Raw genomic sequence first — 14,285 nt, 5'->3', positions numbered from 1 at the left:
TGACTCTCACCCTTGGAAACAATGAGCTCATCAGGGATGGGGTGAGAGTTGGAATTGTCCTGGGCAGGCTCGGCAGTACATTCCTCCATGACACATCATGCTGTGAGCTTCTGGCCATTTCTCCAGTATGTTCCCCTCTGCTTGAGGCTCCTTGTTTTTAGACTAAAAGCACAGTGCCTGCAAAGCTGAACCTTTACATCACTTGTCTGTACACATCTTTTTCCATATCCGAATTTTTTCTTGCTTTGATAGAACAGGGTGGAGAACACAGCCTTTTAAATTGTTTTAAATTGGGCTTTCACAGTCCCCTATCAGAGGCAGCCATTGACATCAGAAGTATGATGCCTCCAAACAGGCATGTGTTTAAAGCAGGATCTTCTTTGCTATGGAAATCTTTTGTCAGGGAGCCTGTAGGAACATTCGCTGTCATACAGAGAGGCATCTTTACCTAACCAGATTCTTAGACTCAGTGTTGCTTTGAAAGGCATGTCAGGTGTCTGTCCTCTCCTGTGATTCAGTAGCTTTCATGACCTCCCAGTTACTTAGGCTCACTAATCTCTGTCATGAACAGCCCTGCAGGAGAGGGGCCTTTGTACATGTAAGGAAGAGAATGGGGTTACCAGTGGGCAGGCGTTGGTGTACAGACATATGAGAAATCCACAAATAACACTGAGCCCTATTTTTGCAGAAGACAGAGAAGGTCGATTTCTCATACAACCAGTTAGCCGACCCGAAGTTTGTATTCTATGACCATAGCCTGGTTGAAGCTGTGAAGCTGAGTGATGTCCCAACGCACAGGTTCTTCCGGCTGCTCTCACTTTGTCACACAGTGATGCCAGAAGAGAAGAAGGAAGGTGAGGATTGTTGAAGACACCAGACCGAATGGTTATGTTCACCTTGCACCACAGTATGTCTTCTCTCCACAGAAGCTGTTACTGGTCCTTTTGGCTCCCTGGTGATTTTCTGTAGTATATGGCTACACATAAATCAAAGTCTTTGGAGATGCCACACAGGAAGAGAAAGGACCAGGGCCTCCACTCCCTGTGTGTTCCTGTGGTGGAGCTGACACTACTGCAAACACCACATCTCTGGCGTGCGGAAATTGCAGGTGCCACAGCTTCCCTGAGGTGGCATATGGCTTGCCCCACTCTTTCTCTACTCTGCATCAGGTCCCATAAGACAAAGAGCACAGAGCACCTATCCACTGGAGACTCATTAGCTCCTATCACTCAGTGTTCCCACTGGTACTGGGTCAGCCTCCTGACATCCCAGACTGGGTGAAAATTGTGCTTAAAAGGCTAGAGCCATTAATTGATATATATAAGCTGAAAAGACTGGTGAGAAGCATACATACAGATGTAACTAGAAGGGGTTAAACTCAAGGAAGCTGTTCTCTCAGAGAGATCTGTTGGACTACAAAGAGACTGTTACTAGAACCCAGAAGAGTCTAGGAGTCTTCTTGCACTGGCCTGGAGGATGGGTTGATGGGACTTGATGGAGACATGTGGATTTAAGGTGCTTTTTTGTGCTGCACCTCTGGAGATAGACAGAAAAGCAAAGGATTAACTGCTATGTAATATATTTAATTAGCCTCAGAAACAAGGCAGAAGCCACATTACGTATTTTTTCTTGCATGTCAGGTAACTTGGTGTATCAGGCCCAATCTCCTGACGAGGGAGCCCTTGTCACTGCTGCCAGAAACTTTGGATTTGTATTCCGGGCTCGAACACCAGAGACCATCACCGTTGTGGAAATGGGAGAAACAAAAGTCTACAAACTCCTGGCGATTCTTGACTTCAACAATGTTCGCAAAAGAATGTCTGTTATTGGTATGTTCCCTTTGCTCCCTTCTTTCCTTTCTCACTTTTTAGGCTCTCATACCTCATTCTGCTATGATGTCTTTTCCTCCTTTCAATTCTTTATGAATAACATTTACATTCGAGCACTTGAGATGGGATGCCTTGACCTTTCAATTACACAGCAATAGTGTTAGATAAAAACTTAGACAGGTGAAGAACATCTTAACATCTGGACCACAATGATGGAACAGCCTTCTGAAGATGCTAAGCTCTTTAACATATCTTACTTTCCTCATTATAACACAGGAAAGGGCTTCCTTCTAATCAGCTTAAAAAGTATAAACAAAATCTGAGAAAGTGGGAAAGGAGAAAGCAAGGATGAGTAGAGAAGTGCACTTCCCTGGAAGTAAAATGCATAAATGATTCAAGAAATCTCACGTAGACTTTATCAACCTTCCAGCATCCTCAGCTATTTCAGGAACTGGAATGTCATAGTAGTAGCAAGAGTAGTATTACTTTGGCTGGTAGGAGCAGTAAGAACTGCAGGACGAGTTCACTCAGAACAAATGGTTCTTGACTTTTGAATGCAGATGTACAGCCTAAAGTGCTGCCTATAGGAACCATGTAGTTCAACAGAGCATCTGTAGTATGGGTACAGCTTTCTGTGTCGCTACAACTAATGTGGAGAGCAGTTGCGTTATCTTCTTTTCTAAGCAAAGCTTCTCTTCATTCCTGGGAGTCTGCCAAAACCTGATGGAGTTTAGACACCTCTGAAAACCTTTCTTCATCTTGATGGAAGCGCTTTGAATCTCAAGTGCCTCAGTCTGGAATTCGTGGCATTTCTTTTCCCCTTCCTTATAGTGCGGAGTCCAGAAGGTGACTTGACTTTGTACTGCAAGGGAGCTGACACCATTCTTTATGAACTGCTTCATTCATCCTGCGATTCTCTGAAAGAGGAGACCACAGAACACCTGAATGTAAGTGCTTTTTTCCACAGTACATCTCTGCATTTGATGGTTTCCTTTTCTCCGGGTAAGAAAACGTACTTTGTGTTGAGACAAAAAACAGATTTCAGAAACAGCACCTAAGCACCAATTTTTTAATTATGGAATGAAGAGGAAAATTAGTGTATGAAGCCTTGGGTCTCAAATCACTTGCCTAAACATGGGCTTCAGGTGCCATTTGAACTGCTCCAGGGCAGCTGGGTGGCAAATACAATGCAGGATATTCAGAAGACCTGTATTTCTCTGGAGTAGCTAGAAGCCAGGCAGGATAACACCTGAAACAGAACAGCACATCTGTGTTTTGACAACTAAATTCCCTGTAAGTCTGCTGTTACAATACATACACCCAATGCATCCAAGCATGTCTTGGATTGGCATAACTCAGGTGAAGAGTAAAGGGCCACAGAGCCATTCACCTTCTTGAACACAACTGAGATCTGCAGTGATTGTGATCCAAGAGGACTCAGTCAGAAGGGACCAGGTAGATGCTGGGACATATTCTCACTCACCTTCCCTTCTTCCTGATAATATAGGGGAGTATTGACTGAGCAGCAAGAAATATGCATCGCTCAAACTTTTGGCTTTTTACACTGTTGATGGTGTGCATTGGGTGGTGGTTACTCACATAAGGGGATGTTTTGACTGATATTTTCTCCCTCTTATGATGCCAGATCCTGCTGGTACGGTGCAGAGCACGAGGTAACAGAAGGTTTTGCCAGAGGAGTTGTGCAATGAGAAAACCGTTTCTGCTCACTGCTTGGGGGAGCCAGATAGTGTTGCTGGCAAGGGAGAGGGCAGAGCAGAGCTGATGCACCTTTATGTAAAGCCTGGGGGAACACCTCAGTTTTCACAAGTGGATCTCTGTTATTCCAACACTGAGATCCATACCATCAATCATACCTCCACAGAAAGCAGTTAGAAAGACTTGCTGAGATCATGACTGACTGTGCTCATGCTGTGCATTTCAGCCAGCATTTGTACAGTAAAAATTCTGAGGCCATGCCTAAAATTCAAGAGTGTGTTCAGTGTTTATTTATCTCCCAGGATTTTGAACCTTTTATTGATGAACATGAGCCTGGAAAACAAGTGCCTGGTTAATGTAAAGCTTTAGAGCCACAAAGTAGGAAAGCCCTTTTGAATTTGTTCTTTATAAGGACCATCGATAATAATGATGAAGTAGTCTGGAAGTAGTTTTTGGAAAATACCCCATGGTTTGTAATGTAAGGTGTGATTTTTTTCAACCATCCTCTGAGACTTTAGGCAAGAAGCTTTTACAGGTAGCTGTTTGCTTTCCAAGGGTCCTTTGTAAGCAGACTGTCTTTCTTTGACCAATTCTGCCTTACCACTGTATCGCAGGAGTTTGCTGGTGAAGGTCTGAGGACACTTGTGGTGGCTTATAAAAACTTGGACGAAGAGTACTTTCAGGACTGGATCAGGCGTCACCATGAAGCAAGCACTGCCTTGGAAGGACGGGAAGATAAACTGTCGGAGTTATATGAAGAGATTGAAAAAGACCTCATGGTTGGTGTTTCACAGAATCTGGGCCAAGCCCTGGGGGAGGCAGTGAGGATGGTGGTTTGTCAATAAACTGCTCAGTATGACTTCAGTAAGCATTGCTCTGCAAACAGCTCAGTGGGTTGTGTGACAGGAGCAGTTAAGAATATGGCAGTCCTGGGTTTTCACTGGCACCTCCGTCAGGAGCCTGTAAGCAGAGTGTCAGCCACCAGGGTAGGGGAATGGTTTTATTTTAACTCATGTGGGTGTCGGAGTAGCTTTCTCGTGATATAAGTGACATACCAGAGCCTGAGGGAGATGACGTGGACACAAATATTTCATAGCTATCCTTTGTATGTGCGAACGGCTGATCTATTTATTTTCCTGTTTTTGAAATGGCAGGCAGTGAATAATCCCTAGTGCCCTTCCATTTCAGACAGCGTTTTCTTTGTTCTTGCAGCCCTGGGCAGGATGGGGAGATGATGTCCATGAACATGTTTATGTCAATTTGGAATAGGGCTAAACTGTGATCTTCAAGTCATTCTTCTCTCCTTGAGTGTTGTTACAGCTTTTTGAATGCCCTGGAGGGTCTGCCTATGTTTTAGAGCTGTGAATAATGAATGAAAAAGATGTGTGGGATCTGAGGGGAAGCAATTCAGCTTTTTCACTCGCAGCAGTGCTTTCCTGAAATCTCGGAAATCCTGGGAGCTGCACCTTTGCTCCTTCCATTAGCTGTATGCTCAGGATGCCATCAAGGCCTGTCTGGATGGGACTTTGAGCAACTTGGTCTAGTGGAAGGTGTCCCTGCCAATGGCAGGGGGTTGGAACCGGAGGAGCTTTAAGGTCCCATTCTAGGATTCTATGAAGAAGCAAGTGCAAGCTGAGGAAATGCTGACCTCCAAAACTTTTATAGTCCATGGGGCAGATCCTGCTGCCCTTCTGGGTCTCAACAGTGTAATGGAAAATGCTGATCCTCCAGTCCAGAGAATAAATTGTGCAGATGCTCTGTGGGTCATGTTCAAAGCATGAAAGACAAGGAGGTTTAGGAGGTTAAGGGGGCCAGCTGCTTTGCAAGAAAGGGTTATGAAGCTCATGGCTTGGATAAAAAAAAGGTCATGGCCTCACAGGAGGCAGAAGTGTGGCTCAGAAGAGGTCTGGCTCACCCGACCCTTCTCTGTACACTGTACAGGAGTGACTTTACTTCCTGAGGCTGCTCTGGGAAGAACAAAGGGTGAGTGTAGGAAAACGTGGCTTGTGACAGAGAATGGGTGTGAGAGCCAGAGTTAGCAAGGAAGTAGATGGGTGTAGAGGGCTGCCAAGCGTCACAATCTGGTTGATGAGCAAGAGCAGAAGTCCCTGTGTGTCGCAGGCTCATGCTAGGGGCCTTAAAGGCAAGTAAGTGTATATGAACACTGTCCATCATATTTGAAAAATCATGGCAGTCAGGTGAAGTTCCCGATGACTGGAAGAAGGGTAATATAACCCCCATTTTCAAGAAGGGGAAGGTAGAAGACCCAGAGAACTACAGACCAGTCAGCTTCACCTCTGTGCCTGGCAAAATCTTGGAGCAGTTTCTCCTGGAAAGCATGCTAAGGCACATGAAAAACAATGAGGTGGTTGGTGACAGCCAGCATGGCTTCATGAAGGGGAAATCCTGCCTGACCAATTTGATGGCCTTCTATAATGGGGCCACGGAATTGATGGACAGCGGCAGAGCAGTTGATGTCATCTACCTGGACTTGTGCAAAGCCTTCGACACTGTCCTGCATGACATCCTTGTCTCTAAATGGGAGAGACATCAATTTGATAGATGGACCACTCAGTGGATAAAGAACCGACTTGAGACAGGCTGAGAAAGTTGAGGCTGTTCAGCCTGCAGAAGAGAAGGCTGCGTGGAGACCTCATAGCAGCCTTCCAGTATCTGAAGGTGGCCTATAAGGGTGCTGGGGAGGGACTCTTCCTTAGGGACTGTAGTGATAGGACAAGGGGGAATGGCTTCAGACTTAAACAGGGGAAGTTTAGACTGGATATAAGGAAGAAGTTCTTTACAGTGAGAGTGGTGAGGCACTGGAATGGGTTGCCCAAGGAAGTTGTGAATGCTCCATCCCTGGCGGTGTTCAAGGCCAGGTTGGACAGAGCCTTGGGTGACATGGTTTAGTGTGAGGTGTCCCTGCCCATGGCAGGGGGGTTGGAACTAGATGATCTTAAGGTCCTTTCCAACCCTAATTATTCTGTGATTCTATGATTCTCTGACCTAAACACTAAGGAAGATCCACAGTGAGAAAGGCATCATGACTGTCCCTCCAGCTGCTCTTACACCAGGTAATGGGCAGCCTGTCAACAACATCATGGTGCCTTTCTGCAGTACCTGAAAGACAATTGCTGTGGGGAATGCAAGCCCTTGTTCTCTCTTCCTGGGCACATTAGATATCAGTGTCCATCTTTGGGCTGCCAAGGACGAGCAGGTGCTCCCAGGAGGTGTCTGTGTATGCTACAGGCACCTAAGCTCTTGCTAGCTGAGCTAGGGACTACTGCTGTAAAATGTGGATTGTGCAATTTTGAGGACCCTATAAAGAAGTTTTGTCGGAGCTGTTGTCTATGTTGGTAACACTTAGAGCTGGTGAATGATGAACACCCCAGGAAGCCAAAAGGTATCTTGGGCTTAAAGCCAACCTCTGAATTTAGTCTCCCAACAGCAGGAGGTAGGTGGTAGCAGATGCTGTCTAAAACTCATCTAGCAGTGAAACCTTCATGCCCCTCTGACAATAGGTTAAAACCACCAAGTATCTCCAAAATGCAGAAAAAGTAATAACTTTAAAATAATGAAGGTTTGTGTCATGAGCAGTCCATGGTTTAGTTGTGTGACAGTGAGGAGTAGGGGTGGGCACAGGTCTGTTATGGACTGGAGACAATGTTTAGCAGCCATGGGACAGGTGCAGTCGAATATAGCTAGGAGTAAGCTCCTACATGAGAGGATGTATATGGAGGTTTGGGGACACAGATACACAGCAGTCTCTGTCCCTCAGTTAAAGCTCTATCTGATGTGAAAGGGAGTGTCCCCTTCACGCTGTAGGCCTCCAAACATGTTGGCAAAAATCTTCATTCATGTTCATGATCAGGGGTCTGCCCAGTACAGTACATACGCTAAGGAAGAATGAAAATCAGTACAACCATATTCTCAGATATGTTTGTTTGAGTGATTACATGGAAGTCTAATGTTTTCTCCTTTGCTAGCAATGGGAAGACTTACCAATTCCCTGACATTTTCTGTTAAGCTTCTAGGTGCTACAGCGATTGAGGACAAGTTACAAGATGGAGTCCCACAGACGATTGAGACTCTTGCCAGAGCCAACATTAAGATATGGGTTCTCACTGGAGACAAGCAAGGTAAAGGGGTTACAGCTTTGGGTGTTTCTCTTCTCTCTCACCGTGGGATGGTTCTTGTAAGACCAATGTTCTCATTCTTTCTTCTTTGAAAACTGCACAGAAAACAAACTGACAGGGCTTTGCTTCATTGCCAGCTTGGCAAAACTCTAGTTACCTGGAATTAGACCAGATAACTGTAGCTAGTGCCTGTTCTTAATTCCCATCCTGAGTCTGGAGCAGTGTGAAGGCAGCATCTTTTGCCTTTGGAGAGGTGACAGAGAGCATCCCATAGTCCCTGTCACATGCTATGAAAAGGTGTCACTTTAGTAGTCAGCCATCCTGGTGAAGAAGGTGGAAAAAAATCTTTTCCTGCTTTCCAGGAACTTTATTGTGAAAGTGGATGTTGGGTCTATTTCAGTTTTGTCCTGGCATTACTGATCCAGAACAGAAATGGAGGAAACATAGACTTTGGAGAAAGCATTAAGTTGGAAAGAATGGTAAATAGGCTTCAGTGAATTCTTTTGGAGAAATAATAACTTTGCTGAAACAATGGTATTCCAGGGAGGCCAGAATTGTTTGCAAGTAATTTAATCCAAGAAATATGCAGAGAATTTTTTTGAAAAATTAAACATTTCATTTTGTCATGTTCCAAATGTAATAGTTTTGCTTATGATATACCAAAATACACTTTTTTTTTTTTTTTCATAATTTTCTGAACAAAATGTCTTAACGTTCTGCTTCAGAACTACAGTTTGGGGCTTTTCTGGGAGTAGGAGGAGCGAAAGTTAAAAATCCTGAAAAATTTTTTTGGAATCAACATGTTATGTCTTTTGTTGCTACACATACATTGGTCAAAAGGTGCTTTAAGCTTTTTGATTTTGGTTGGATTATTTTTTTTTGTGGCCTTATGAAGCCCAGTTAGAGAAGATTTGCTGCTACATCCATCAAGGTGACTCTCCTGGCTGTCTTAAATTGTTGACTCTGAAAGGCTCAGAGCTCTTTTGGGTGAGAAAGAGAGCTTTCGTCATGTGTGTAAAAAGGCTACAGAGCTGGTGGATGAGTTTGGGGCTGCTAAGATGGCTCATCTTCCTGGTTTGTCTTTCCCAGAGACAGCAATGAATATTGGTTACTCCTGCAACTTGCTAAATGATGACATGGATGATGTATTCATTATTGAAGGCAGCACATCTGATGATGTACTTAAGGAGCTGAGGTAAATGTCAGAAATATACAGCTTTACTGCTGTGCACTGACACTGTGTTTTGTATTATTCCACTTTTTTTTTCCTATGGGCTCTACTTGTTGCAGTTCATTCAGGGACCTTAGGTAATCTCCCTGGAAGATCCACCAGCTAAGCATCATTGTTTAGCTGCTGAGTAAACTCCTCTGAGGATAAACTCTGAAGCTTCTTGATCCAAGAAGTCAAATCTATATAAACATACAAGAAAGCCAAGTCAGGCAAGCAATATCAGCTGACATTTGACAAGTGATCTAGACCTACAAAGCCTTTAGCTGCAGGCTTGAGATATGCTGTTTCCGAACTGCTATTGCTATTCATACAATACTCAATTCATTTTGTCTCTGCCCACGGCAGGGAGGTTGGAACTGGGTGATCTTAAAGTTCTTTCAAACCCAAACCATTCTATAATTCTATAATTCTATGATACACATTGCAGACATTTGGCTGGATACGTTCCTTTCCTAGTGTTATCTGGAAACCTGCTTTTCTTCCCAGCCTCAACAGTAGACATGATTTCTTAGGTATAGGTGGAAAATGAGATAGTTTTTCAGTCTTTTTGTCTTTAAATAGGTGGTTGCCAGATAACATGTACAGAAAATTTGGATTCCTTTTGGGATAGAGTCCTTCATGACACCCAGATGATTTGTTTGATTTTAAATCAGCACAAGTTTAGCACACATTTCTTAGACTTTCAGAAGCATGGGATGATCTACACAAACAGCAGCAGCTAAACTATGCATGTTGTTGTAGGGACAGAGGAAAAAGGGTAGACTAAATTTTTTGATTTTCGTAAAGTTGATTTAATAAAACATATATATCTTTATAAGTCTTTCATTATTATTCTGGATTTTTTTTTTAGGAATGCAAGGAAAAAGATGAAGCCAGACTCCTTCCTGGACAGTAATGAAATCAACATTCAGTTTGAAAAATCTTCAAAAAAACCTAAAATTTTACCTGATGAGCAAGCAAATGGGGTGTATGGTCTGGTTATCACTGGCCACAGTCTGGTAAGAATAGTTCAGAGGCATGTTAGGACTGAGTTATCTGAAGAACTTAATGTGATAGGGACATGCTGCAAGACTGAAAATGCTTAAAAAATTTAGCTGTGGAGGACCAGATTTATTTTTTTTTTTCCCAGCTGAAGATCAGATTCGGTGGTTTTTTTAGACATTAAAGGCAAGTTTTCAGAAGACTGGAACAGTAAAGAGTTGGCCTGATGTTAGGTGAACAAGAAGGGTTGAATAGATGGATGAATTTTCATTTCCAGAAAGATGCTAGAAAATAATCAGGTAATTTATAGATGAAGCAAGAAGATACGATAACATTGGACATGGGTTTCAAGTATGCCAAGAATATATTCTCCTAAATATATCCATATTTAATATTATAACAGAGATATTTAACAGATAGAATATATATCTTATAACTTAACTAATACATTGTTTGATGTTCTCTCCCATTATGTTCTTCCAAGCAAACTGAAGTAATATGATCTAGATGAAATTGTTAAGTGGCAGATGCAAGACTGCTTGGGAAGGGTGGCTTTTAAGGGCTCACTGTTGATCTAAACCAAGAATTAAGTGGCATCTGCAGGGGGCTATCCCACATCTATTTGATATTCAGTGTTTGCATTAACTGCTTAAAAAAAGAGCAGATAACAGCAGGCTGGGAGAAACTGTAGGCATGATGGACTTCAAGATTAGATTTGAAAGCAATTTTAACAAATTGGAGAAAAGGAGAATGCAATTGAGCAGAACAAAAGCCTTGCTCTCCACTTTCACTAGATACATACAACATAATCAACTAGACACATACAAATTCAGAGATATGTATGTAAGAGCATCATCCATCCGTAAGACTTGTGAAGAAACCATCCTGCCTCATTTGGCATCAGTAAAGTATTAGCTGAAATAATTTCACTTATTTGGGCCATTTTCTTCGACAAAATGTAGACCAACTAGAGAAAGTACGAAGAAAACTGCAAGAGTAGTCATGCGTGATCTGGAAAGCATGGGGAGAACTGAGAAAGTCAGGATTTCTCAGCCTGGAGAATACTGATCAGTCTTGGTAATACTCTTCAAAAAATGACAGATAAATAAAGCAATGGAATTAAACTAAGATAAGAGAATTTGGGGTGAAATGTCTTCCTGATGAGAATAGCGAAGCACTGGAATAGATTTGCCATCCTTGGAAAGTTTTTAGAACAGGTTAGAGGAAAAAAACCAATTTAGATACATTCCAGCCTGTCTGTGAGAAAGGCTTAGTCATATCAGGTTTATTTCTCTGTTGTATTTTGCTTTCTCATATTGCAGGGGAAGCAAAGAGGTAGATTTGGAAAGAGACAGAAGGCACTGCCTTTCAGAGACAAGATGCTTTTGTTCCCTGTGGTTGATACCTCTCTTGATGGCAGTCCAGCAAACTTAATCCCCAGCTCTTATACCAGCCCAGCAAACTGCTATGTAAAAGATCTCATTTTACTCCATCTTTGGCTTGTGTGCCGTGTATAGAGACCCTGTGCTAGATGGGACACTTTCAGGCAGTATCTATGTTGTCAAGTACCCTCTTTTACACTAGTTCCCTCTTTAACTCCAGGGTTCTAATCGCCTTTAGATCCCCAGCGCAAAACAGGCAAGAGCTCTATCACATAAGTTTGGTGCATCTGCATGGGCAAATCCTCTGACATCCCAGCCAGCCACAAGCCCCTGCCTGTTCCTGCTCCATCCCCTCAGCCTGCAGCACAGACCACAAGTGGTGTGCTACAAAAGCACCACTTGCAGCAGTGACAAAGTTTTCTTTTTATTTGTGGAAAACCTCACACTCACCCACAGCCTGGCAAGGAGGTATGTCCCGCCCAAAGCAAATCAAATCTGGGCTGTGTGGGAGCAGCCAGTCCACGTAGCCCACAGTGGAGTGGACACAGTCAGTCTCACCAAGACCGTGGTTTTCTCCTGGGTGTGGACCACAAGGACACCGTGGACAAGACCATATGTTATTTATTTATTTCTATGAACCTAGAGTTTCATCAATGGTAATGGTGCTTATACTGTCTTACTCAAACACAGCATCTGTTCAGTGCCATACCCCAACGTGCAGGTGTGTGGATGTGTGGGATGGCACTAATGGGGCTACACACATATGAGGTCTCACTTAAGCAAAGCGAGGGAACATAAGCACGTTAATATCTGTAATGGCATCACCATATTAGTTAACTTGTATGCAGTGCCATTAATAGACTATATGTTAACATTTTGCTAGTGCTGTTGTGTTTGAGAGGATGTTGTGGCAAAAGCCATCTCTAACTGAACCGCCGGCTGGTACTAAAGCTAAACCATAAAAAGGTCTTTCTCATTCAGCAAGCCTGCCTGCCACTGATGGGAGGGGAGCAGGTCACTTATGACTCACAGCTCTCTGTTTCAAGAAGAAAGAATATCTGGCCTAAGGATTGTCTGCCTTACGCAGACAGGGCCTGCTGTAATGGAAAGAGGAAAGAGGAGGGAAGAGCCCTGTAGATTCCTCCCATGCATATCTACTGAGATGAGACACCAAAGAACAGAGCCAAAAAGCATGATCTGAAAGAAATATGAAAAGATAACAGTGCTCCCTCCTCCTCATGCAGAGCTGGAGGGGTGACCAGACATCCAATTATCTCTGTGCTTGCCAAACAGAAATAACACGAATGACTGGTTTAAAGGGTCAGCACTCAGGGCAAAGTTGTCTTTTCCCTGGCTTTTTTTGATTTGTCATGCCCACCTGAGTTCAGCTTTTTGCATGTTTTGTTTTAATTAAGCACTCCCTATTTGAAATCTCTTTATACCACGGATCTGCCAGATCTTGAAAAATAAACAAAGAGGGATGAGCAAAGTGTCTCCCACATGAAGATACACAAGGCTGTCTCAGGCCCAGTATCAGCTTTGTTAATTTAGTGGTCCTGTTGTTTGACATGTCTGCTGCACCGTCAGGTTACATCAGCCAGAGCATCTGTTGTGCATATTCATCTGGGTGCACCCAAGATGCAGGCCCATAGGTGCATACTGTGTGTCATGATGCTGTGCATTGTGGATGCTCCCTGTGACTGAATGGATGGATTCACTTAGGGTATATCAAGCCTTCCTCCTGCCAGTGGAAGAACTAGCACATTCCTCATTTCCTTCCCACTGCATCCTCTTTGTCAGGCCATGAGTTGCTGCTAGTCCTACCTGAATACCCCCCTTTCCTCCTTCTTCTCAGGCTTACGCGCTGGAAGAGAATCTGGAGCTGGAGCTGGTGAGAACTGCCTGCATGTGCAAAGTGGTGATCTGCTGCCGGGTGACTCCACTGCAGAAGGCCCAGGTGGTGGAGCTGGTGAAGAAGTACAAGAAGGCTGTGACCCTGGCAATTGGAGACGGTGCCAACGATGTCAGCATGATCAAAAGTGAGTCATGGACAACAGCCAGCGTGCTCTAGCAAACTGACTTGATGATGTATTTGCTCTCTGAGATGGTCTAGCAGCATGAACACATCTGACTGCCTTCTGTACCACCATCTTTGTGGCACCAAGTGGTGGTGTCCCAGGTTTCAGTAGGGTTCTACAGAGCACCATCACTATGGGCTACTGGTGTCTCCTGTTTTCCAGGACACAAGAAGGGCCCTTTGCTGTGCTCCCAACACCAGGATTGCAGGAAGCTAAAGTTGCACTTGCCGGCCATTTCTCTGTTTCTACCTTAGAACAGACTAAAGCCCACAGGGGTTGTATCATGCCCACCTATGTGTCTGCATGGCCACTGTCACAAGGGTGATACAGAGAACCAACGAGTTTGTTTCAGAGAGGGCCTGTCTGCAATGCAGAAAGAAAAATGTTCACACCTCTAAATAGTCTGTATAATGTTTCATGAATTTTTTTAACATTTCTATGTGGTAGGGGCATTTGTCAATTACCTTTTAAGCCATAAATTACGCACTTCTAGGTGCCTTAGTCCTTGAGCATCATTTGATGCTGCATTACCTCAGTGAATTTATCATAAAAATCCCCTAACTAGGTATAATTAAATTAAGATTATTCAGAAGGGCCTGTGCTAATCTTCGTTGTGTTAATTTGCAAGAATTGATTAAGTGGAGCCTTTTAATTAAGAACGAAAAGGCTAAGTAGGAAGCTTCAAGGAAGATAAGTCAGGCAGTCAGTAAAGAAAGGGTAAGAAAAGTTAAAGTGTACGTGTTAATTAGAAGCAAACCCACTCCCCCCACGGGAGGGGTGGGACTTTGGGATTTTATCAATTCGCTGTTCCGTGGAAAGCTCAACCTCCAGCCATCAAGATTGTTCTCATTAGTTAAAGCTGTATAATTAGCTGTCACATTAAACTTATGTCCACGTTTAACAAACCCAAGTTACTATTTAAAAAGACGTGG

At 43.5% G+C, this 14,285-nt stretch overlaps 1 protein-coding gene across 3 annotated transcripts in view; it reads left to right on the top strand.

Moving 5' to 3' along the window:
- The window catches only part of LOC115619709 (phospholipid-transporting ATPase ID-like), an 87,094-nt gene that overhangs the window by 60,479 nt on the left and 12,330 nt on the right, over positions 1 to 14,285 (top strand). For all 3 annotated transcript variants that reach the window (XM_030512430.1, XM_030512429.1, XM_030512428.1), the window contains exons 15-22: positions 689 to 854; positions 1,641 to 1,829; positions 2,661 to 2,776; positions 4,160 to 4,324; positions 7,573 to 7,684; positions 8,771 to 8,876; positions 9,763 to 9,910; positions 13,131 to 13,314. In XM_030512430.1, coding sequence (XP_030368290.1) covers positions 689 to 854; positions 1,641 to 1,829; positions 2,661 to 2,776; positions 4,160 to 4,324; positions 7,573 to 7,684; positions 8,771 to 8,876; positions 9,763 to 9,910; positions 13,131 to 13,314 — 1,186 coding nt within the window. The remainder of the gene's footprint in view (positions 1 to 688; positions 855 to 1,640; positions 1,830 to 2,660; positions 2,777 to 4,159; positions 4,325 to 7,572; positions 7,685 to 8,770; positions 8,877 to 9,762; positions 9,911 to 13,130; positions 13,315 to 14,285) is intronic.

The sequence above is a fragment of the Strigops habroptila genome, chromosome Z, assembly GCF_004027225.2.
Source record: "Strigops habroptila isolate Jane chromosome Z, bStrHab1.2.pri, whole genome shotgun sequence".
In the NCBI taxonomy this organism is placed as follows: Eukaryota; Metazoa; Chordata; class Aves; order Psittaciformes; family Psittacidae; genus Strigops; species Strigops habroptila.
Note: the sequence above shows the minus strand (reverse complement) of the source record. Positions and strands in the feature narration are given on the sequence as shown.